This window comes from Actinia tenebrosa, unplaced genomic scaffold, assembly GCF_029948245.1.
Source record: "Actinia tenebrosa isolate PJP-AT-01 unplaced genomic scaffold, QUT_ActTen_1.0 PGA_scaffold13__45_contigs__length_12533684, whole genome shotgun sequence".
In the NCBI taxonomy this organism is placed as follows: Eukaryota; Metazoa; Cnidaria; class Anthozoa; order Actiniaria; family Actiniidae; genus Actinia; species Actinia tenebrosa.
This window is the reverse complement of record NW_028292573.1, coordinates 5,963,442-5,990,043: the sequence shown is the minus strand read 5'-3', so window position 1 is coordinate 5,990,043 and position 26,602 is coordinate 5,963,442. Positions and strand designations below refer to the sequence as shown.

Genomic DNA, 26,602 nt, shown 5'->3' with positions numbered 1-26,602 from the left:
GATCAATCTGCCATCACATTGGAATCAATCTATTCTACACTCTAGTCTATGTAGCAACTGAAAACTGTAAACAAAACTAACAACATAAACACTAAGTTTGTAAACTTTGTATTGTCTAAAGAAATGCATGTGATCTTTTGGGGTGGGCCCGAACTTATACTACATATGTACTCGGACTTTATGACCATTTACAATTATATCTAGGTAAAATTAATCAGCTTTCAAAGCTTACATACACAAATTCTAGAGGTACTCTTTCTTTTCCACTGGAAAAATATTTTTACTGGTGCTAAATAATCACAATCTCATAATGATGAATGTATTTGGATCTCCAAAAATAATTCAAAATATTAAAAGTGTAGTTCAAAGTCACAAAATGTGAGCAGAATGGTAATGTCTTTGCAGGATATTAATTTTCAATAGTACACAAATTGTTTGCCTAGAGGCGGAAATTAAGATTTAGTTTTTCAGTGCTCATTTCAGTGCCAGTCAAAATAGACCTTTTTATCTTTGTTTGCTGTGCACATCTTGGACCATGTGATGCAACTATTGGGAGTTCATTTTTTCATGTGTAAAATAATATTTTATCATTCTCATTTAAAGAACCATTCTCAGGGTAATGTCAAGTCTGAAATGGGCATACGAAGGTAAAGAGAGGTCTATTAATAAGATAATGACTGATTTGTTGAAAAATGGCACCCAAAACCAATTTTTAGCACACTACCGAAAACTTTTTTAACAGTTGAAATGTTATTGCTATTATGATTATAATTATTAGTAACTACCAAGACGTTCATATAATATTGAAAATTGCTGAAATGCAGGGACATATTACCAGACGTGGACTAATGGGCTTATAACCTTTTAGATGGTGGAGTGAACAGTGATTATGAGAAGATATATAACCTGGGTCCAGTGGTGCGAAGCCTGGATAGCGCATGAAAAATAAAATAAATATCTTTATTCAAGTGTCTAGTGCTTTTGCACAAATTGGGGACACTTTTCACTTGCACACCACCACATTCAATGTTCTAGATATTAAGTCAATGCTGTTATCCGATACATTTATCCACTATGTAAGATTTATCCATCAGCGTTATCCAATCCTTCATACAACCGGGCCCTGAAGTTTACTGCACATATTGCACCGATAGAAGTCAGATCAGCTCTGGACTATACACACAATACCTGACACTACACCTAATCAGCTAGTGCCAATGAATGTATTTTTATGTCTGAGACAAAAAAATAAGTATAACAAATAACTATTTTCAAAATACAAATAATGCAATGTTATGTTGGGCAATTTTAGTCAGATTTTAGTAAATTACAGATTTCTTGATAAATCTTTGTACAAATTCTATCACAAGATAATATTATAATATTACTACTTTAGATTTGATTTAGTACACACTTTATTATAGTCAAGCAAAGCACCAACAATTTGTTTCCAAAATACAATGACCACTGTCAAAAATGTCCTGGCTGGCCATAACAGCTTAGGTACTTTTGGACAAAAAGTAAGGATAAACACCGACTGCTTGAAATTGTCTTGCTCATGGCTGTCTGTGACACTTTTGACAACTTCATTCATCGCAATATGGAATCCATCTATACAAGCAGTGCTTTGGCCATACCACTATACTTCTGCATCATTCTAACTTACAGCATAATATCTACAACTTGCTACCAATTTAAATACAGATATTTGTAAAAAAAGGTTGATGCAATTAAGTTTTATTGCATGTTGCCTGCATTTTGCATGTAAATATTGATATTGTATGATATTCATATGTAATTAATAATGTTAGCACAGAAGAAATTATATAACCAAAGGTGCAGACAAAGTTGAGGAAATTTCTTATTGTTGTGACCTTACACTTATTGAACTCACATCGCCCATAACACCTCTTGTGCTTGATATGAAACATGCTACAAAACCTTCAGCAACCCTTTTTGAAATAGCTGTAACTTGATATTCATCTACTTGCAATCAAATGATCAGAATTTATTGCCAGAGTGTTGTTGTTATCTAGTCTTCATTATTGTCCTGTAAGGGTTTGATTATCCATTCAGCAGAAGGATTTACTTTATAGAGAGCTTTCATGTTAGTGTCGTGGTCCAGCCTTCGCTCCCCTTTAACATGGAATATAAACATACACACATTAAGTCAAAAAACGTATATTCAAGACCTCAGCCACTTAGCCACAGTTTTTCCCTATTTGGACCTCCTAGCTGGTAAATAAATGCAATATATCTTTAGTTTTCTTACCTATATTTCCTCCTACTTCGTACAAGTAATGATTATCCTGTGCAAACTTGTTCTCGCCCTGAGGGTTGACACAGTTGCGATATTCATGTGACAGATCTTGCCGCCGAGAATGAACTGTACTGCTGCCTTCGGGTCTTCGTTTGAACTTGTCAACAACATCACCAGCAGTCATTCCATTCACCAGTTGGATTACCATGGCAAACTTGTTTAGCATTGGGGCTTTTACTCTGATGATGTTGTTGGCTAGGTCAGCCTATACAAAAAAATATATATTGAGAATGGACAACAACAACAACTACAACAGCAGCAACAACAACAGCAACAACAGCAGAAGCAGCAACAATAACAGCAGAAGCAGCAACAACGACAGCAGCAACAACAGCAACAACAACAACAACAACAACAATAACAGCAGCAGCAGAAGAGCAATAACAGCAGCAACAAAAGCAGCAGAAGCAACAAATGCAGCAGCAACAGCTGCAACAACAAAAAACAAAACAATCAATAGAAACAATAGAGCGGATGCAATTAAACTGTGAAATTAAATCAAACTAAATACTAACTAATAGTATCTATTTAGTGACAACTAACCAGAACATTTATTAAACAAAAGATGCAAATGGTCTTTTGTGTATTTGTCTTTGTATGATAAATGTTCTGGTTGAGTGATAGCAACTATTAGTTATTAAATAGATACTATTAGTTAGTATTTAGTTTGATTTTATTTCACGGTTTAATTGCATTCATTCTATCCAACAACAATAACAGCAACAAAGTAACCAAACTTGCAACATTGCTGGTTCATTACCTCTAGTACATCTGCAGGAATTGCATCAGTAATAGAGTGTTTCTTCTGAGGTGAATTACTACTGGCTTCTTTCCCTTTTTTTGATATCAACTTCCGCACCTAACAATAACAAAACACAGTCAATCTTTTTTTGTTTCTTGCCTATTTTTTGCCATTGGTTGTTACACTTTGTGAAAACCTTTTTCTTTTCTTTTTTAATTCTTTTAAAATGGTAAAAAAATAACAAGCTTTATCGTATTATTGGGTGAAAGAAGGATTGGTGTGGGGCATAAGTGGATTGACAGGGCATTGGCATAAGGGGATCGACAGGGCATTGGCACAGTAAAATTCCTACAGCCCAAACCCCCCCTCCTCCTCCCAAGTCCCCCCTCTAGTCAGGTTGCTAAGTGCAAAATTTTGGTCAGATCTATACACAGCGGACAAAAGCACCAAAATTTGCATAAATGTAGATTAGAATATGGTAAGTAATATTAGGACCGGTGCCCATTTCAATCTCTTCAGGATTCCATATTAATTGGACTTTAATTTTCTGAAAAAAGTCAGTTATGGGCTCCCTGTGGTCAATATCTTAAAAATGTGGTTTTTGGCCGATATCCTTTTCAAAATTCATATTTTTGATTCCAAATAGCTAGTACTGTTTGCTATTATCATTTCCATTAATAAATATATTTCAAACATCGAAATAATGGCGAGTTTTCAAATAAATACTTATCAAGCTGGTACCCAGTTCTCAACTCGGTCATCCAAGATAATAGACAAAAAAATACCCATTTTCTTCTAAACGTATGACGATTTTTACATATTTCCCCATTTTCAATACTTTTAAACTTCCATACCTATAGTTTATGCAATTGAATACTATCTTGTATGACATGTATCTCCGATTCAAGGGAATCTCAAACAGATATTCCTAGCTTACACAAACGCCAAATTTCTTTCATTAATGTGTGTTACTCCCATTGCATTGACACTTGCAAAGAGGAGTGCAGTCTAGGCCAGCCTTCACACATTTACATCTGGGACACTGCTACTTCATGCACACTTTAGTAAATAGGCAGCCAAATTGATCAGGAGAAGGAATATCCTGGTTGCTTATGTCACTCGTCCAGATACCTGCCTGGAGGATAACTTACTGAAGCTCTCTTAATATACTGCAATAGTGCATTCTAGAGACAAAAACGTTGGCATTAACAACGGTTATATTTCTAATTATATTATTTTAAATTGTCTTACCTGAGTAGTAGTAATATTGCCAATTGCTCTGTTGTGTCTAAAAAATAGATCCATTCTTACATTGATGGAGCTCAAGGGGCTTGACTTATCGTACATGACGACAGTCACTCTTTCAAGCTCATAGAAGTGGATTGAATCTGAGGTCAGCTGCTGAAATAGATGTATAGCAAGGAACTCCAAAGTTGGTGTCACATTGTCGTTACATTAAGTACCCAAGTGCGGGTACCCAAGCCTGCCAGGCAGACCGTTTGCCTTCCATAGAATGAAGACGTAGTGTCGCAGCCGGTAATAGCGTGGAAAACAGGGAGGGAGCGCGACTTCTGTTCACCAAGGGAAGCACAAATCCTGTTAATGCTAAGAACTTGAAGTTTCTTCCCATTCCAAGGGCTACCCAGATATCCACGTCTAAATTGACGGATTTCATGTCATGGAACTTCCCAACAAGAATCACCATGACATCTGTATCCACAGTTCTGACAAGAGTGGTGACGTTATCTTCAGTGTTCAATGAATAACGCATTTCTACGCTATTACCGGCTGCGACACTACATCTGCATTCTGTGGAAAAGGCAAATGGTCTGCCTGGCAGGCTTGGGTACCCCGGGGAGGCACTTCCATAAGCTTGAAAGAATGACTGTCGTCATGTACGATAAGTGGAGCCCCTTCAGCTCCATCAATGATTTGAGAATGGATCTGTTTTTTAGACACAACAGAGCAATAGGCAATACTCCTACTACTCAGATAAGAGAAATATAACCGATGTAATGCCAACGTTTTTGTCTCTAGAATGCACCATTGCAGCATATTAAGAGAGTTATCCTCCAGGAAGGTATCTGGACGAGTGACATAATCAACCAGGATATTCCTTCTCCTTATCAATTTGGCTGGTACAAGATTGACGACTTGTGGACGCCTGTTTAAATGACCATTGCAGAGGTGTCAACGGCTTGCCAGGAATTACTCAAGTGTGCATGAAGTAGCAGTGTCCCAGATGTAAATGTGTGAAGGCTGGCCTAGACTGCACTCCTCTTTGCAAGTGTCAATGCAATGGGAGTAACACACATTAATGAAAGAAATTTGGCGTTTGTGTAAGCTAGGAATATCTGTTTGAGATTCCCTTGAATCGAAGATACGTCATACAAGATAGTATTCAATTGCATAAACTATAGGTATGGAAGTTTAAAAGTATTGAAAATGGGGAAATATGTAAAAATCGCCATACGTTTAGAAGAAAATGGGTATTTTTTTGTCTATTATCTTGGATGACCGAGTTGAGAACTGGGTACCAGCTTGATAAGTATTTATTTGAAAACTCGCCATTATTTCGATGTTTGAAATATATTTATTAATGGAAATGATAATAGCAAACAGTACTAGCTATTTGGAATCAAAAATATGAATTTTGAAAAGGATATCGGCCAAAAACCACATTTTTAAGATATTGACCACAGGGAGCCCATAACTGACTTTTTTCAGAAAATTAACGTCCAATTAATATGGAATCCTGAAGAGATTGAAATGGGCACCGGTCCTAATATTACTTACCATATTCTAATCTACATTTATGCAAATTTTGGTGCTTTTGTCCGCTATGTATAGATCTGACCACTTAGCCACCTGACTACTCTCCTCCCAAGTCCCCCTTCTCCTTCCAAGTCCCCCCTCTCCTCCCAAGTCCTCCCTCTCCTCCCAAGTCCCCCCTCTCCTCCCAAGTCCCCCCTCTACTTCCTCCCTCAGATCTCATAAATTATGATAAATTATGAACAATGTTAGTAATAAATTTTAATAAATTTGAAACCTACTGCTTTGGTATCTTTTATTTTTTTGGTTCCTTCAGCTTCATATAAGTAACGTACTTGCATCACCATGAAACCAGGAATCTGGTTGGACAAAATAAAATGAGGCACTATTTATGTATTACCAGGAATCTGGCACAGGGAGCCCAGAGCAACAATGTTTAAAAAAAAATCTATCATGTTCTTAATCAATGGTGTTTCACACTTCTCAAAAAAGCTTGAGCATTCAGATTCTTGCACGGAGGCATTTCTTTCGTGTTTTGTTAAATAGAGTAGCGTTATAAGCTACCTGTAGAACATAAAGCCAAGGGAATTTTGTCCTATCGATGCCACGAGTAAGGAGGGATGGAAGCAGAAGAAAAACCATAGTGCCGGAATTGAGCACAATCGTTTGGTTTGCATTTTACTTCTTATTCACTGCTTCGATGCTTAGTCAAAACTATTATACTTTTAATTGCATATCGTTTTCCTTCTGTGTATGTTTATTCGAGAAAAGGTCGTTATTAAACTTTTTCAGTTTAAGACTGAAAAAACCTTTGGCTGCTAAAACTTGACATATACAGAAAAGGGGGAGTAATGGGTAGTGAAAGAAACAACCATATCATACCGTCCATAGTATATTCTGATATTTGATAAGCATCCTGACAATGTTCACAGTTCCCTGTGCCATTCTGATCTCTTGGAGATCATTCTGAGACTTGAAGAGAAACAGGTTTGGCGCCATGATCATGGCCACGTTGTTAGGTGACATCTTGTTGTATTCTTCATGTAAAGTTACTTGTTTCAGGAACGAAAGCAATATCTAGATAGTTGGAAAACAATATCAATTATTTTACTAAAGAAAAATGTAAATCTACTGACCAGTTACATACGTCTTTATGGCAAAATGCTTTCCCATTTCAGACCACATGGAGAGGGCAGAAAAACGACAAGCCTGCTACTTTATGATTTTTTTATTTAACTGAGTTTAATACTCCAAATTTTTAATTGTTTCATTTGTTCACTGCTGCTTGAAATTTGTGACAAAATTTTGTCGAATTTGAGTAAATCTACTTAATGTAAAACCACGAAAATGTCAGTTTTTCTGCTGATCAAAATATCACCTCTCCCAAAGTACACGGCTTTATATCTCGAATATGCATTCAATAAATTTTGGTCGCATTTGATATTTGCTATTTGGCTCCAAAAGATCGTGTTTACAAAAAAATATTGAGCTTAAATACCTAAAGCTGTCCTTATGGCGAAAGGCCAAAAACCGTTTTTCTGCCCTGTCAACCACATGTCATTCCCTAAAGTATGATTTCTATCTTTAACTGTTACACAAGAGAAGACACATGAATATGGATACATCTGAAACAAAGCCTTTCATTCTCAAGAGAATGACACATGGTATGAAATGGGAAACCATTATGCCAAAGGTCATCAACTAGGTCTATATCAAAGCTACATTTACAAGAAAAGTGGCTAGGTACTTAGAATCCAATTCCAAACTAGGTTCATGTTGAGTGGTTTCATCTATTTTAAAATAATTAAATTTTTAGATGCAATCAATGAACCCCAGCATAAGGACATGTCAAACTATAGCATATGACGTGAGGAATCAAGACAGAAAGGAAGGAAAATATAAGAGGCTATTAAATCACTCACTCTAAGGCAGTCTCTGTGTACCGACGGTAACAATAGGATTAACAGATTTAATGCTTGCAGCTGTTGTTTTCTATCTGGTATACCTACCAACAAACAATTCATTAATTATTTAACTAGGACCAATTATAATAAAATAAACAAAAATAAAATAAATATATTATCTTTATTTAAGTGTCTAGTCGTTCTAGCGCTTTCACACTAATTGGGGATACTTTTCGCTCACACGCACTACCACTACATTCAATATTCTATGCACACAACACTCAACTCACATGTTGATTTTTACGGAGGGAGGAAACCGGAGAACCTGGAGAAAACCCTCGTAGCATAGGAGAGAACAACACATCAAACAAACTCAATTTACATGTGATGACCACAGGGCTCGAACCAGCGACCTGACCCGTTGGACTCACAGTGGTGAAAGACATGAACTATACCCATGCTACCCATGGAGTAGTAACTGAGAATGCTCGCCTCTCACAACTGCAACCCAGGTTTGATTCCCAGACTAGGTGTCATATGTAAAACAAGTTGCTTGTTGATTCTCTTTCTTGCTTCAAGGGTTTTTCTCCTGTAAATTGGAATCTGATCAACAAACCTATAATAATTACTATGTCCATTATATCCAGTTCACTTACTCTCTACAGATGCAAAAGTTGGTTGATATTCATGTGTCAACAGAGGGAAAGGTAGTTCTCTGCAAAACATAAGTCAACAACAAAAATAGAAAATTAGTTCTAATTAATCAGACTATAAGACTGAGATACAGACCTTAGATACACCCTACATTTCAGAGTTTGATGAATATTGATAGTTTCTGTAAAATATTTTTTAAGAACTTTTCTGAATTATTTTTACATGGCCCTTAAACAGGACATTTTTATAAATTGTCTATTTAGCTTATAACATTTGGGCTGCCCCCCCCCCCCCCCCTTAGATGTCATCCCACCACCCTTCACCCCCCTCAATTCCAATAAAAACTTTACCCTATTGACTGGGCACGACTCTGACTACTTCTGAAGGTAACCAATCACATTGCTCCATATAAGATAACTAATTCATTTCCTGCTCACCTTAGAAATGTCTTTAGTAGTGATACAATATCATGGGGTCTTTGTCCTTCCCAGTTGAAATGTCCTTCATTAAATGTTTCCTCTATTTCTTCCTTTAAAGCCTGGATAATGAAAAACAGCTCACAGTTACATTCAAAGAGTCAACAATACCATTATTATAATATATGCAAAGTTGTTGCTGTTGATCATGATCATATTGTTGCTCCCGATGTTGCAGTTTATGTTATCATTGTTACTATCGTCATTATTAATTACTGGTGCAGTTGAAGTAGGTGTTGTTGTTGTTGTTGTTAATATTGCTGTTGTTGATACCATTGTGGCATTATTACTGGTGCAGTTAAAGTAGGTGTTGTTGATGTTGTTGTGAGTGTTGCTGGTCTTGATACCATTGTGAAATTACTACTGGTGCAGTTGAAGTAAGTGCTGTTGATGCTCTTGTCGTTACTATTGTCATGGTTATTACTAGACAGTTAAGCAAGGTGTTATTGTTGCTGCTGTTATACAACAAACCTTTATTCTGGTAGTAGAGCCTGAAACTCTAAGAATGCCTTCTTCTTTTAAACCTATCAAATAAAACACTGACTGAATTAATATATTCATCCTCTAATCCTCTTTAATCTTTAATTCAGTCCAAAATCTCCCTTCAAGATATCATATTTTTTTAAATTAGTTTTTTGATTGACGGTCATTGAAATGCTAGTCACACGGGTGGATCCAGGGGGAGGGTCGGGGGTCGCGACCCCCCTGTCATTCCTGAGGTCAAATGGGCTTCCTGTGGTAAAAATGCGACTGGGATTCCTTTGCCCACGAAATTTACCCCTGAGACCCCCCCTTCAAAAAATTCTGGATCCGCCCTTGAGTCATCAACATGACATCAAACTTCACAGGTTGTACTCCATTGATAATGGTAGTAAACAAAAACAGCTTTTATACACCTTTAAAACTATTAATAGTCCTTACCATATCTATCTAAGTAGCAGATAACCTGTGAAAATATTTAAAATTATATCATGAATATTAAGAAGATAATAATTCATTCATTTATTCCTCAAGTCTTAGAGTCCTTGTTCTTGCAAAGCCTAGACCTTGGTATCTACAGCAGAGCACTAGTCAGTGATCCAGTTAAACAAAGATAAATTACAACAATATATGGTTGTATACTGGAAGGGGATAATGGTCATTTTGTTCCATAATACTAAGCCTTAATATGTGCATAGATGGACCAAATCAACATGGATCAAAACGACCAGACAAGTTACGATAATTTGCAAGGTTTTCACAATATTCTTTGCATTGGTTAATTAGTAAAGTGTTGGTATACTGGCAGAAGTGGATAGACAACTGCCTAGTGACTACAAAATTACCATGTCTTCATTACCAGCATTGAGTGAATGTACTGGATGTATTACATAAACCTACCTCTTTTAAAAATATAGGTATTCTAGTATGATATCCCCTTGATCTATCATGCTGTAGCATGTACTGTAACGGTACACCAAAGATACCAGTTTCTGTCAGAAAAATATTTACAAATTTTATTACAGAAAGATAGCTACAAAAGAGTTCAATTAGTCCCTGTGACCTCCAGGTCACCACAACAAGGTTTAGAAGCACAACTAACAATTTACTGGTCAAAATAACCGGCAAGAAAAAAATTTGGTCAGACAAGTTAAAATTCTGGCCAGCCATTTTCTGATGACATGACGGGCAAATTATATTTTGGCCCATATACCAAAACTGTATTTCAATCTCTTGCTGCTCAAGACTGTAGAAATCTGTTAGACTCTTGTTATAAAACAAGTACGCCTCATTGTGTATTCCAGAAAATATCAATACCCCACCCAAAGAGGAAATTGGAAATTTTGGAGTGGGGGGTGGGGGTTATCAGAGAAAGAACGAAATTGCAGAGAATAGGAAGAAAATTGAACGTTCCTGGTGTTAGGGCCCTTTTATAAATTTTCTCTGGGGTGGGGGTATGGATATTTTCTGGAACTACACAATCATTAAAGAAATCTAGATATTGTAATGCAGCTGACCTTTGACCTTTTTCTTGATAGGTTTTCTTCTATGAAATGGAAGTGAATGGGAATCAAAGAGAGCTGTTAATTCAATCAGAGCAAGTGACCTAACTTTCTCCATATCCTGCTTGCTGAAGTCTGATATCTGTGTAACACCCAGCTCATCTTTCATTAGAGTAAAATTCTAAAAAAAAACAACCAAGACTGTATTTACTAGTTTACACTCTGCCCCCAATTAAATGCCACGCTGAGTCCAAAACAATTTATAAGCATTGCCCTTGAATAAGCGCTGCCCCCAAATTAACGCTGCACATGAGACCCAAAATGCAATAAGCGCACAGCACTTAAGCAAGTGAATATAGTATTTCATATTTTTAATTGTATTCACTTTATATCAAATCATTGGTTACACATTATGTATATGGAAAACACTTTTTTTTTCAATTAAGTGCTGCCCTTGAATAAGTGCTACCCCTGCATTAACACTGCAAAAATTGAATACCAAGTGCAGCGGTACTAAACAAGTAAATATGGTAAAGCAAGCTCAATGGTTTTATGGCAGCCTAATGGTTTTGGGTGGGGTACTCTTTCTTCTCGTAGGGTTAGGGGGGAAGGGAGGTGTTCCAAAATAGAGGAACAAAATTTAAATTAAGTTACTAATCTTACTTTATCTTCAACAATTATTCAAATTATTAATATACTCACCAGTAATTTTGGAAATTGTGGTAGTTTAAATCTGTCTTTACGAGGATTTGCTTGTCCATTCTAAAATTATTCAAAATAAATAGCATTAATGCTTTATTTCAAAAAAAACTGATCACACTAGATCTAACTTTGTTGCTATTCAAAACCTGCCAATCGGCTGGCAGAGTCAATGAGGGACCTGAAATGACATTTAATAGTTATACAAACTAGAGAGAGAGGGGAATAGCCTAGCAATAAGCCAGTTCATAGTTTAAGAATCGCTTTCAGTGTGAATGCGATTTTATCCCAAATTACTCACCATCTTTTGTTTAAACCTTCTTTAATTCTTAATTAAACAAAAGAATTAAGGTGAGAAATTCGTGATAAAATCGCATGCACACAGAAAACAATTCTTAAACTATGAGATGATGGAATAAATAACAATATAGTTATCTTTCTTCTGATTGGTTAACAACTAAAGTATAGCAACTGGGGTACATGTTAAAGGTGCAGTGGTTGCTTACAACCCTCCCTTAGATGAGCTGATAGCTACTGCATTATTGATGCACTACTGATGCTTGAGTAAATGAACATCCTGACCATAGGTGTACGCCATTCTAAAACTAATTCTGGATCTGGGGCACTGACAGGGCTCCAAACAGCCACCTGCCAGTGGCCAAATGACAGGACAAATTTCAGGTTTGCCTGGCGAAAATAAGGATGCACTGCCCAAAGAATAATAAAATGACATGCAAAATTTACTGGAATGACCTCCTTTTACCATGCTCCTTTACTATGGCAGGCTAAAAAAATTTTCTATTTTGAGCCCTGCCTGAGCAATGTGTAGTTCCAGAAATCATCCATACCCACCCCACAGAGGAATTTGGAATTTTCGAAAATTACAGAGTTTGTATGGAAGAAAATTGGAATTTCCTGGGGGTAGGGGGGTGTCTTAAAAAAATTCCTCCCTGAGGGGGGTATGGATAATTTTTGGAACTACACAATACTGGTAATCATTAGATACTATACATATGGTACTTACAATCTTAGGTGAAAGATTAACATCAGGAACATCTATGGCATTTTCATGTATTGTATCCTGTTCTGTCTCTGGTGTTGATGGTGTAGACACACTCAAATCCTTGATATTAAGTCTAGAGTCTTCTACATCATCAACTACCGACTCTTTGGTTTTCTCTGCGGCATTAAACATCTCTTGTTTGGAGAGACCAGTGACGTAGAAAACAGAGCCATGACGAAGTTTACCCTGCTGAACACCTGATGAGTAATAAAGAGTATTTTATAGATACCCCAAAACAACATCAGTGGCGCAACCAACTCACAGATCGAAACTGGAGTTTGACTTTCTCTTGAGAGCTTAAAAAAAGACACTTAAATTAAAAGAATTAAGAGAGGTAGAGATCTAACAAACTCTACTCCCATGTGATACAGGGTCCAGAAATCCAACCCGTGTAATACTGCACTATTATACTGCTATTATGACACTCCAGTGATCTTACAACACTTAAGGTGCTAACACACGGTACAACACTGCATGCAACATTGCAAGAAAATTACCCAACATTTCTTGTGTTAGCCTGCTATGTTAAGATATTTGGTCAGCAGTTATAAATTTGGTGCAAGCTGATTGGCTGGAAATTTCAAAATGTCGTAGGTAATGTTGCAGCCATGTTCACAGGATGAAATTGTTGCGTGCAATTTTGCAAGAGTAGAGCGCAATTCAACTTCACATTTGTTGCATGAAATGTTGCGTACATCCAAGAAGATAAATAAACAAGACAATAAACCAAGAAGAAGTAAATAATTCAACATGAAAATGGCACATGCAACAGAGGAAAACAGTCTATAACTCAATAGACCATTCAGGTTCAAAGATGGATCAAATGTTATGTACATAACACATGCATATTAACTTATAGTATTTAGCAATTTTAGGGTTCAAACACATATATTTTATGTATTACCCATTCTAGCACCATCAATTGTTATACACACAATAATTACGTGAATTCCACACATTAATTTGACATAATCTGAAATAGTGGCAGACATAGAAATGACATCACTGCAAAACTTAAGGCGTCATGAAGCTTGACCAGCAAAAAATAATAACATGCCTGTCATTGCAATAAACTATAAAATTCGTTAACTATTATGTCATCGACTTTTATACAGCAATTATTTGCAATATTATTTTTATTTATTTGGTCCACAATTTCAAGAAGAAAAGTGGCTTTTTTTTTCAAATCAGCTGGGAGTTTTTCATAATGCACCATCTATAAATCTCATAACCCAGGTTCGATTTCAGTATGCGAGTACCTAGACTTGCTTAGACTCCTGGCTTTGAGGGTTTTTCTCTGGGTACTACAGTTCCTCTCCCTCTGCAAAAACCAACTTCTAAATTGCAAACAGATTTCAGCATGCAATGAGCCACTCTGTAAAGAAGCCATTGCTAAACACCATTATTTATTTAATTATTTATGCCATGCATTTTTAGCGTTTATTTATACCTGAATGAACTTTTATTTCCTCACTCCCTCTCCGTTCTGCATGAGGATGGAAAGGTCTACCAGCCTTGTCTCTATTTTCTCTCGTTTGATGCTCGCCATTAATATCATCACCTAATGAGGAATATTTCCCAGCAATACCATAGTTGCAGGACTGATCGCTTGCTATACCTGGTTTCACTAAGTTGACGCCTTCACTGACAGCTCTTCGTGGTAACAAAGGCCTAGGAAGTGCTGGAATATTGTTTCCCACATGACTCCAAGACCCTGAGGTGCTTGCATTCTGTCTAGCATTAGGTACTGGGGTTTGCGATGCCGTGGCATAAATTACATTTGAACTAGAATCAGTTTGTGTATCAGAAGTTGTCTCAGTTTCTGAGCCAAGGCTTGTATTACTAGGTAATCCTTTAGTTTGAACAGGGAAAATAGTTCTAACATCGGCATGTTTTGAAGGATGTAATGGCGTTGCATTGACAGAAATACCCAGTTTTTTCTTAGTATTGTCATTTAGGGTGTTGATTCTTCTTTTCACTGCCTCTGCTTGTTTCCTTGTTAGGGATGAAGTAATATCCTTGACGTCTAGATCTTCAGGGTCTATCTCTTTACTGTCTGTTGTCAAAAGCAAGCAAAGTATGAGAACTATAACACATACAGACTGACTTTGATGGGCTCCCTGTGTAATTGTTACAGGCTTGCCATAGGAAGCCCAATATTGGCTTATAGAGGCTTACATTTCTGATGCAGGACTTCTTTCATTTTCTACTTGGAAGCTCAAAAAGGTAAGCAAATATCAGACCTTTTTCTGTTTGTTATTAGTTTTCTTCTTTTAAATTTCCCATTACCCTGATTATTTCTTTCTTCACTGGTAACATTTTGAATCAAATATTTGCATTTATGTAGTGGATAATATATGTACTAATAAATACACAGAGCTCTAACAGCCTTTCCAGGGGAGAAACTCAAAAGCTTCAGCATCAAGCTGTATACCATTCCAATATTTATCTATGATTGATTATCCAATATATTCTTTGTCTTTATACCTCTGTATTTTTTGACAAGTTCATCAAATCCTGCTTCTTTAAGCCACTCGACTTCTTGCTCACATAAATCTGAAAAATACAAATTTAATATTTATTAATACATCATGCTTCACAAGTTTTCCCTCTTTAACCTTTCTTAATCTCTAGTGGATAGTGAGTAACAATCTACTGTTAGATAAATTTAATGAAACTGAAAGACAAAATTCTAAAAAGTTTCTGAAATTTCGTCTCAACAGTGTTTGAACAATTTCCTTGTTTTTTTAATCTTATGTACAGCAATTATTCTAATTTAATTATTATTATTGTATATGATAGCAAGAAAATTAAATTATTTAAAGGGTGAGACAACAAAGTTATTAGTTTTAATTCAAGGTAATGAAAAAATTTCAGCATACAATTCACAGGTACCGGTTCTCGTAAGAATAAGAATAAGAATAAGAATAAGAATAAGAATAAGAATAAGAATAAGAATAAGAATAAGAATAAGAATAAGAATAAGAATAAGAATAAGAATAAGAATAAGAATAAGAATAAGAATAAGAATAAGAATAAGAATAAGAATAAGAATAAGAATAAGAAAAAGAATAAGAATAAGAATAAGAATAAGAATAAGAATAAGAATAAGAATAAGAATAAAGAGCACTATATGATAAACATTTAGAAACTATTATTAGAAATAAGACATTTTACGATATAGCTATATATACATATATTTTCCCCCTCTATAATTGGTTTTAAGTGATTGTATTATTACCCCTGTCATGCTGGTAGGTTACGAAATTACACCCTATCTAGCTTACCTAATTAGCATTCAAACATGTTTACTGCTGATAATAATAATGGCTTTATTTTTAAATTAAATTGAGGGTGGCACTAAATAGTGTACTACACTATTAAACTTGTGGCCCTCAATATAAAACTACTAAAGTATTAATTATTAGTTTTAATTCAAGGTAATGAAAAAATTTCAGCATACAATTCACAGGTACCGGTTCTCGTAAGAATAAGAATAAGAATAAGAATAAGAATAAGAATAAGAATAAGAATAAGAATAAGAATAAGAATAAGAATAAGAATAAGAATAAGAATAAGAATAAGAATAAAGAGCACTATATGATAAACATTTAGAAACTATTATTAGAAATAAGACATTTTACGATATAGCTATATATATATATATTTTCCCCCTCTATAATTGGTTTTAAGTGATTGTATTATTACCCCTGTCATGCTGGTAGGTTACGAAATTACACCCTATCTAGCTTACCTAATTAGCATTCAAACATGTTTACTGCTGATAATAATAATGGCTTTATTTTTAAATTAAATTGAGGGTGGCACTAAATAGTGTACTACACTATTAAACTTGTGGCCCTCAATATAAAACTACTAATATTTACAAATTTAAAAATATATAATGTAATAACAACTATCAATACGAAAATATTAACACGACAATATGGAAAACTTCTATTTGCACATAATCTTGCTTTAATCCTTTATATTAAATTTCGTGTTCATCATCTTAAATCAACAACTCTTGTCTCAAAATGTTTTTTTTCTCAGGAGAAAAATTTGCTTGAAGGAAAAAATTAACATATTCAACTAGTTGTTGTCTTGTCTTGACTTTTTGATTTTGAAAATGACTTCCAGCAAAGTAAACATGTGAGAAACATGAAACATGGTATAAAGACAGTATTAATTACAAGCAGTCAAGGTCAAATGTACTAATACAGCATAACAATTGGATTATCGTACAAAACAGCACCAATAATTTGAAGTTGATTGGATTGATGTAATGTGCTGATAATGTGACTAAAGACCCCTATCAGTCCATGTTTATACAGTAATATCAAACCTTAGCATCCAGAAACTAATTAACTGTTCAAGTACTACATATTTACAATCACAACACCATGGTTTTCACTTAGTGATTTGTCTGTCTTCAAGTTCTTACATTACAAGCAAGTCAACACAGATGGATTTCAACACTCATATTATATACTTCAAAACTCAAAGGCTTAAATACTAAAGAATGTGAACCTATGAGCAGAAATACATAAATAAGGTAATTTTTGCTTCAAAAATTATCAAGAAAAGTATAGGGATTTTAAAATTTCAAATTTTTGGGCCAGTCTTCAACTAAGTGCAATACAGTAATCATTTCTGATGAGGTAGCAAGTCTTAGGTAAGATTTTAAGGCATGATTATTATTATTAAGATCTAATTGCAACATCACTCTACAATACAAGATATTATTATTATTATTTTTCTTAATACATCATCTTGATTATAAGGGCTATGTATTAATATTATACGAGATACCAGATTAAGAAACTGCATTACATTTCAAATAGTCCAGAAAGAGAATGAATGATCAGCAATATGACAAAATCTGTACAAACATGTACAGATAAATAAAGTGCTTGTACATACCATGATCTGGTTTATGTACTACATGAATACAGATCATCAATTCAAAATCCTGCTTCAATGATATACAAGACTGGATGCACATGTAAGAGTTTCTTGAATAGTGATGTTCCTCCATTGAACACTCAATACTATGTGATCATACTTTACACTTTGATTAAAGAGTGTAGTCTTAAATCAGCCATAAGAACAGGCACTTCGAATGTCTCATTGTTAGTCAATGTAGAGTATATAACTTCAAGCAATGATCTTGCCAAACTGTGAGAGTGAACTGAATTCATTGAAGGACACAGAACTGTATTTAGAATCTTAGAATAAATGAAACACAATACTCTAGTAGTCTTATCAATATTTTATATCCATGAACATATGAACTGAGGACAAGATTAGACAAAGATCCTCTACTATGGTGTTTTAACGCAAGCCATTTAGAGCTTGTATAAGTTTGCACATGATCATGTATCACTGGGAGAGGTTGTGCCTCTTCTTGTCCATAATAGACAAAATTACTTTAACAGATGAGAGGATAATTGAACATTATATCCTTGTTGAAGTATTAACCTCTTAACACCTCTAATACTTGAGTGGTGAAAGGGAGGGAAAATATCAATATCAATAGCATGTGCAGTCAGAATTATACCTGTTGATATATGATATTAAGAAATAAATAAAAATAATAATAAAGAAATTATTTATTGAATTATTAATTATCAATTAATTATATATTCATTAATAATTAATTAATACCCAATAGACCTTTATCACGCAGCAGCCATGTTTCTACGCGTTCCAACTCATCCCGAGGTGCTTCAATGCAAGTCTAGATGGGCAAGAATCTATTGTTAAGGCCAACATGGCTGCCGCATGACGAGGGTCTATGACTAACAAACCCTTGGCCCTGATTGATCTATGAATGAAGACCAACTGTTTTATTTAAGTCTACCAGCATGGTGGACATGACACCACAGGTATCCCAACACTTGCTTAGTACCTAAGTGGCATGGCTGTTGTAGTGGTTTGCCACTCGTCTCTCACCGCTGTCATCAGGGTTTGAGCCCTGGCTCAGACTGGATCATATGTGAGTTGAGTTTGTTTGATGTGTTGTTCTCTCCCTTGCCACGAGGGTTTTCTCCGGGTTCTCCGGTTTACTCCCTTCGTAAAAATCATCATGTGAGTTGAGTGTTGTATGTTGTAAATATAGAATGTAGTTGCAGTGGCTGTGGAGGGAACCCCACAGAAGAGCCCATACGGGGAGTGGTGGTGGTAAAATAATATATATGTACCTCCTTGGGGTTCTTTATCTTCATGGTCCTCCTCTGTCTGCTGAGGGGTCCTACTCTCTTCTATACTTCTGTACTCCTTCCAGAATTCATCTAACTGGTCTATCCCAGGTATCGGGCGACTCTTGACCCTTACAGCCATCTGGTACTACATCTAGGACCACTAAATAAAATGAATATTAAATAAATAAATAAATGACCGAAAAAGCGAATGAATAAAGACACATATATCAGAATGAACAAAAATTTGAGTTTGATAAAATGATAAATGAATGAATAAATGATTGATAGAATAAATGGATGGATGCATGCATGGATGGATGGATGGAGAAATTAATGAGAAAATATCCCACTTTAGAAAAATAAGATTACGACTTTAGAAAAGTAAAATTACTGTGCAACAATTCATTGCTGAGGAAAAAATAGGAATAAAAATGCATTTTTAAAATTTCAGATTCCTGAATAAAATATATTAAATAATAAACTGTTATTGACAAATAGTATTGAGAAAATGTAAGGATAAATCAAATAATTTTTTACTGTATTTTCTATTTTTCCGAAATATGTTAATAATAATAATTATACATATAAACAATTGTTGAATGAGGTAGGCTGAGGCCAATAACATATCCGTATATCATCAAAAGCGAATTCAATTTAATCGTTTTATTATATATAATTCAAATAGATGAACTTTTAATACAAAGATAAAAAATTTTATAATTAACTTTATCTTTGAGTTTCGAAAAAATACATCTTTAAAATATTTAAAAAAAAACCTACATACAACCGCCATCCACTGACTTATGCAGGGTCATTTTTGCAAATAACTGGCCACAATTTTAACTATCTAAAACAGTCTTAACTATTTAAAACTATTGACTGCTGAAAACTCGCTGATGCATTGTTGGTAGAATTATCTGTAGGTTCTTGACCAATGAGAATGCAGATCGTGAGTACAATGTATAATCATAGTAATTCCATGAGTCTAGAAAATATGGTCCGCACTAAAAGTAGATTTATAATTGTACAAACTACAAACAGTTATAAAATTGTGTAAAAACATCACAAGTATCTATATTAAAATTCCGAATTGAATGAGAAGATTGTACAATTTTTTGTTTAAAATACACTCAACAAAATTGAGCAACTTAATTTGGGATTTAATTGTACTCCTCCTGTCCAATCAGAAACCAGTAATTTTGTTGAGTGTATTATAAGTACATAAACGTGTATGTGTTTCATTTCAACGTACATCTCTCATGCTAAAGCTCTTATTGACACCACACTGATAAGTTATTTACTTTAAGGATTTCTTTAGCTTTATGAGGTTATCTTCTTCAATGGTTTTCTAGATCCTTTAGCAAAGCTGTCTAAATACCTGTCAGATAAGATACACGTAATTCAAAAATGTTGTTGGCCGGAGATCTGAAATCTGAAACCTAGTAACAACCTGCAAAAAATAGTGATGTATTCACAGGAGAACAACGTAGCTTCCTTTTAGATTGGACTTAGAAATGTGATTTTTTTGTCTTTGAGCCAGAAAACATAATAAGCAAAAAATCCTGTTTAATCTCAGATAGCCCATTTCACATCTTGGGCCGACGTTTTTTTGTTGTTGAAATAGTTGTATACTTCAATTAATATCTACAATGTACAAATCAGAAGAGGATGAACTCTACAGCTTTTGGACAATAGAAAATTATGTTTAGAACATTAAAACTTTGATGAATTGGTTCAATAATTAAGCCTTTATTGAATTAGTTTCTTCTGTGTTTCTTGATTACAGCCTCATTTCCTCAGGATTTAAAACCTGATTTCAGCATCAACATTTTAATTTTCACAAATACCAAGGTTGCTAAAGTAAATAATGCACAGCTTTAACAATACATGTCATTTTGAAATTCCGTGGACATTTAATGGAACATGCGAATATTCTACACAAAACTGAGGCTACCATGAGCACCACAGAATCATGGAAACTGTAGTATAATGGCAAGAATTACTAATAGGTCATTTGTGGACCTAAACCAGCAATATCTGACATCTCAGGTTTTCCAAGTAACCCAGGCACTAATTAAATCTTAATGAATGTGTACACAAGATATGTCAACTTTAATCATTAATGACTGATCCCTCCTAAAGCTAAATAAATAATTACCAACTTGAAGAATCTACTGCTGCAAATGTAAGGGATGAACCATTGATGGGGGGGTTGCAGAAACCTTGCAATGATATTTATTTTTTTGGCTCAACCCTTCTCGCATGTTATTTTTTTGTGTACAGTTAGATATTTTTCTTCTAGCAGAAGAGTTGCACGTTTTTTTTTTGAGGTTTAAGTACTTGCTAGATGTTTTTTGGGGGATTTACACAACCCCCACCCCCCCCCCCCCCCCCTCCATCAACTATCTAATGGTCCGTCCCTAAGTTGCACCAAGTCACTTGGAACTTTAATACGTCTTATAGAGGTATAAATAATTAAAACAAAAACTCTCTTTGGGACTTTGACAACTGGCTACTATAAAAAGAAGTTGACTGCTTGACAGAGATATTTTATATATAGGGTTTTCATTAAGAGTTAAGAGTCAGTGACTGGAGAATGCATGGAAGCAGAGCAAAATTCTCTAGGTTAGACTATTATAAATGGCTTGGTAATTTGTAAAATGTTAACTTGGTGCTAGGATTCTGTGGCAGTTCATAATCTTCTCCTATTATTTCAAAACTTACATCCATTCCAAATTACACACACCACTCTAGCATTTGTTTTTGTCGCGACGAAGAAGCTTTTGGTGGACGTCAATCAAGGCGTTTTCATGACATTCTATAGGCACGTGGCCTTATAGCTTCGTGTTTTACGACAATGTTATGGAAACGCCTTGTGATCGACGTCCACCAAAACCTTCGCAGCAGAAACAATCGCTAGAGGGTGCATATGATTGAGAATAAATGGCCGTAATGAAGTACTGCAATTGCGTCACAGATCACCAATAACAAAAATATATTTTTAAAAGATATTTTGTTCACTTGTTTCTTTGATTAACGTTTCAACCCTGCTTCGTTGGTCTTATTAAGGATCAGACATACAATAAAAATATAAATCATTAATGTTGCCCAATATTGGGTGATAAGAGGCCTATTTTCGGTGGAGCTTTCAGAAGTTTACAGTAATGGTAAAGTAAAGATAACAATCACCTAATTAGTAGATTCTTACTAACAATATAAATACCATAATCAGATAATTTGCTGGGCCATTAGATAAAAACATTGATCGGGGTTGCATAAAAATATAGAGAAAGCACGCACTTCACCCTTGAAAAAACTATTTACAGCCCCTCATTTCAGAAAAAAATATCAAGCAAAAAAATATGTGCAAGGAATACTTGAAAAATAAAGAACGTGAAATACAACTTCATGAACCTCCTCCCCCATCAACTATCTAATGGTCCATCCCTAAGCAAAATATTTTCAGAAAGTCAAACTTTCCAGTGATTCTTAGAATATAATATTAGCAATTGCTTTTAATGAATTTAATATAACAAAGTTGTCAGTCTGTAGACAGTAAGCTAAAATATTGACTCCAAGAGCAATGATATTGATATTACCAATTGAAGTAACCCATTAGTGGATTTATTGTTTAATGATTTATCTTTAGACCTTGTCTGTATACATCTTTTATTAGGTTATTGGAAACTAAAACAGTTATAGCTCAGCTCTAAATTCAAACACAGAATAGCAGCCAACTCAAAAGCTTCTGCTAATTTGGTTGCTAAACATATACCACAATTTTTATCCTTGACTTTTGTATTGTCACTATTGGATTAATATTGCTTTTTGTATTCATGTACTGTGCAATAAAGTAAATCTTGAAGGCGCTTTCCATTTGATGAAAATAATTTTAAGATTTGTAACATGAATATATATAGTAATAATAAATCTGTACAAAATGTCAATCACAATAATAATTATAAAATAATGACTTGAATAATAATAATTATGTTGATAAATAGATTATGCAGGACAATGTCAGCTTACTGATATGTGGATATCTAATCTTTCTAATATATCTAGTGTCAATTTTGACTAAAATTATTGATTCAAACTATTGATAATAACTTCAGAACATGACATAGTGTCTTTTATTTTTACAACAGTTAACTTTAAACTAAGCACTACCACTACATTCTATATTTACAATTATAAAACACACGGCTCATATATTGATTTTTTATGGAGGGAGAAAAACCCTTGTGGCAAGGGAGAGAACCCTTCAAATTAAACTCAACTCACGTATGATCTAGTCCGAGCCGTCTGAGCCGGGTCTCAAAACCAGACCTCTTAAGTTGAGAGGCAAGCAAAAACCACTACCCCACCCATGTCACCCACACATGCCACCCTCTTCTGATACTTGCATACATGAATATTTCATACACAGACATGCCCAATTTGGGTTTCTTGGGCAATATTACAACATGCTGCAACTACACGTTTTATCCGTAATCTTACATTTAATTAATCATGTCTGAACGTGAAAGCCGCAAATATGTACTAACTACAACATAAATATAAACTAAAAGCATACTATACATTCATTCTAATGAGCTTGGGCATATTTTTATACCTCTATTAGTTTAAATCATTAACAACAGGAAGAATTGTTTGTAAATTATGAGTGAATTGTTAAGAGAGTTTTAAAGTGCAAATGAACCCTTTGACAATACATTCAGTACTGGTTCTGCATAAAGTAAATAGTTGATTGGTAAAATATTTCTTGATTTAAGTGATGCGTCTCTAAGTTATGAAGGTTTATACTTCCAATATGTAAATGATGGTGACGTCAGGTAAGGTATTTGAGTGTTTTTGTTGTAACTAGTAATACTAAATGCTGGCCATTTTGAAAATAAAAATTTTAAATAGCTTTCATGTAAACCATGAGTAAAATAATGATGCTTTTTAAATACTGTATCTATGAACCAGTTCGATTTTGTATATTTAATTAAGCCTTAATAGACGTCACGCTCATTAGCATATTGAAAGTATAAACCTTCATAACTTAGAAACGCATCACTCAAATCAAGAAATATTTTACCATTCAACTATTTACTTCATGTAGAATCAGTACTGAAAGTATTGTCGAAGGGTTCATATGCACTTTAAGTATTGCAAGTAAAGGTAGCGGCAGAATATGAGTGTTCTGTATAATGTACTTAAACACTAGCCTCTGGCTATTGAGACTTGGCAAAGACTTCCCCTATCATTGAACATAATAAAAAATTTATTTTCATCTTTTTAGCAGTACTCATAGCTAAACAAGGATAAGTCTAAGTTCAGTAACCAAATTATGATGAATATAATGACTAACTAGTTAACAACTACGTAATAAAGGGTTGGGTAGTATTGAATGGTGGTGCAGTGGTAAGAATGCACTTGTAAGAATGCACTTGTCTGTTGGTTGCAGGTTTGATTCTTTGACCATGCATGAGTAGATTTTGTTAGGTCTCTCCCTTCATTTGATATTTTTTAAGGATCGCTGGCTTTCATCGGTCTTCAAAATCCATCAATCTAAATTTCAATTAAACCTCCAAGTTACTATAGCCTTGGCCTGATAATGTTTAAAGCTTATATTCTTAATAGTGACTAAAACATGGAAACAACTATATTGAAATAAAGAATGTCTATCCTCTACAGAACTAGTACCATATAGTATTGATTCGATAGAACGTACAAAAAAAGAAAGAAACTATACCCAAGAATACTTGTTTTTGGATCATCCTATCTTAAAGTAATTATTTTATAGTCAAATATTAGTTGCTCCTACCTTGTTGAGAACAATCTAGAGATATTTCATAAGTAATAAGTACTAAAGTACGGCAAGAAACAAATAAAAAGAAATATTTGGAATAATGTCATGGTATGCTGGTTCTTTAACTTTCTTTAACTTTTAGCGAGAGATAAAAAGACTCACCCTGTTAGATTGTTAACAAAAGAGTATCCCTAGTTCCCACGAACGACAATACACCTTACTTCAAGGTTACTTACAAAATGACAAACAAGTGCCATACCAACCAAGTTAGTAATGAAAATCTTTGACATAACTGACACAAATACCTTGATCGGTAGGTCACCTAACATGCACTCTATGAGAATACATAGTGACATCAAAAATCGGATTCCAACTGATAAGAATCTTAGAATCTTTACGAGACCATGCTGTTTTCCATTCAAGCAAAACTTGTAGCTTTTATATTTAAATAGTTTTAATAGACAAGAATTTTCTAGGTATAATCATGATTATAAGAACTGAACTAATAAATGAATACACTTTTTGGGGTTTTAATTATATAGACATTCAAATTATCGAGGTCATCATTTGTAGGGCATTTAAGATTATTTTTAAGGGGAAACCTGAAGTATATATTGGTTTGTTGACATTCCTTCCAATTTGGTTTTGCAAATGAAAACATAGGTAATTAAGCAAAATATATAGACAAAATGTAAATTTAAGAAAGACCTTCAAGTTAAACATATTCATGATACGAGCTGTGGTTATTAAATTTATTGGTATAATTCGTTAAAAGTCTATAAATATAAGCTCTACTTCAGGACATGAAAAAACGTATCCGATTCGTGAAAACAAATGAGTCGTAAAATCTGCGAAGTATTCAAGAGGTTTTTCAGAAATTATCAAGTCGATTTGACTTTATGACACTCATTTAGGAAGATGAATTAAGGACCGTTCGTTGGTTGTAGATTAGAAGGAATAATTTTTATTGGAAAAAGAGCTTAAAAACGCGGGAACGAAAGTAAACAGAATCGATTTTTATTCCTTTAAGTAAACTTACGAATCTTTGGTCAAATATACAAATTAAGTTTACCAATTGTGGTAGTATGGAATAAGGACGATATTGGTAGAGATTCACGGTCTAAAAGCCGTGGACAAGCGATGAATTATGGTCTATAAAATCTGTAGTAAAATAAATTTGGATAAAAACCTTTATTAAGACCACAAAACCGCAAGCTGCGAATGAAATTTAACGACCAAAAATAATCAGAATTTATTCTAGAACGCGCCAAAAAAATAAGTTAACTTCCAACACTTTATGAAATTAAGAATAACTATATAATACCTTGAAATACTTTAAATATATTGTAACCCAATGGTGAATTTTTTAGGGAAAACTTTAGAGGAAAGTTTGAAAACATTTCATGATGTTTTCAGTGAAAACTGTGTTCAAATCTCGACGGGACTCCAACTATATTAATATGCTTTTAAAAACTTATTTCCAATTCGTGGAGGCTTGAGTCTGATATTTAATACTATCTTGGCAAAGAATAACTTTCTTTTTTAAAATGAAGTTTAAATTTTTGGAGAGAAAGATGAGCAAAACCTGGAAAACAAATTTTGGATTCGAGTCCAAGTTTAAGATGATTTAGTTTAGCGTATTTTAATCGTTAGTAAATTTCGTATTTCGGTTTAACAGACGAGAATGAGATAGTTAATATCGATTAATAAGATATTTTCTGAGCCTCGGGCAGATTTTTAAAAAGCAGAAGATGATAAAAAGACCAAGCGGTTTATAAGCACTTTTTCTACAAACTCAATGTTGACAAACAAGTCGAAACGGAGCCAAAATAAGGCATATTTACCTGTAAAATGTCGCCGTTTGTAGGCCTAGGCAGCCGTATGATGTATTCCACAGTATTTAGATGTGTTTAAATTCAGGTAAAGACGATTTCATGGTCGTTTTTTTCTCTCTTGTTAGAGTTTGTTTTCCAGCTCAAGTCGGGCAATC

The 26,602-nt window shown here is 34.4% G+C and overlaps 1 protein-coding gene across 3 annotated transcripts; it reads right to left on the bottom strand.

Annotated features, from left to right (window-relative positions):
- Positions 1–92: 92 nt before the first annotated feature.
- On the bottom strand, positions 93–26,602 carry LOC116286469 (rho GTPase-activating protein 18). 3 transcript variants are annotated; one of them, XM_031692990.1, is made up of 18 exons: positions 26,457–26,602; positions 18,816–18,975; positions 15,100–15,168; positions 14,063–14,668; positions 12,574–12,809; positions 11,553–11,612; positions 10,866–11,031; positions 10,249–10,340; positions 9,790–9,814; positions 9,340–9,392; positions 8,830–8,930; positions 8,395–8,453; positions 7,757–7,839; positions 6,717–6,911; positions 6,116–6,193; positions 3,081–3,179; positions 2,273–2,525; positions 93–2,136 (listed from the first exon to the last, which is right to left on the bottom strand). In XM_031692990.1, exons 2-18 carry the CDS (start codon positions 18,952–18,954, stop codon positions 2,033–2,035), a joined length of 2,418 nt encoding a protein of 805 aa, XP_031548850.1. In that variant the 5' UTR covers positions 18,955–18,975; positions 26,457–26,602; the 3' UTR covers positions 93–2,032. The 3 variants fall into 3 exon arrangements, with proteins under 3 accessions (XP_031548850.1, XP_031548852.1, XP_031548851.1); XM_031692992.1 differs by having other exon boundaries at positions 14,231–14,668; XM_031692991.2 differs by lacking the exon at positions 26,457–26,602 and adding an exon at positions 24,775–24,928.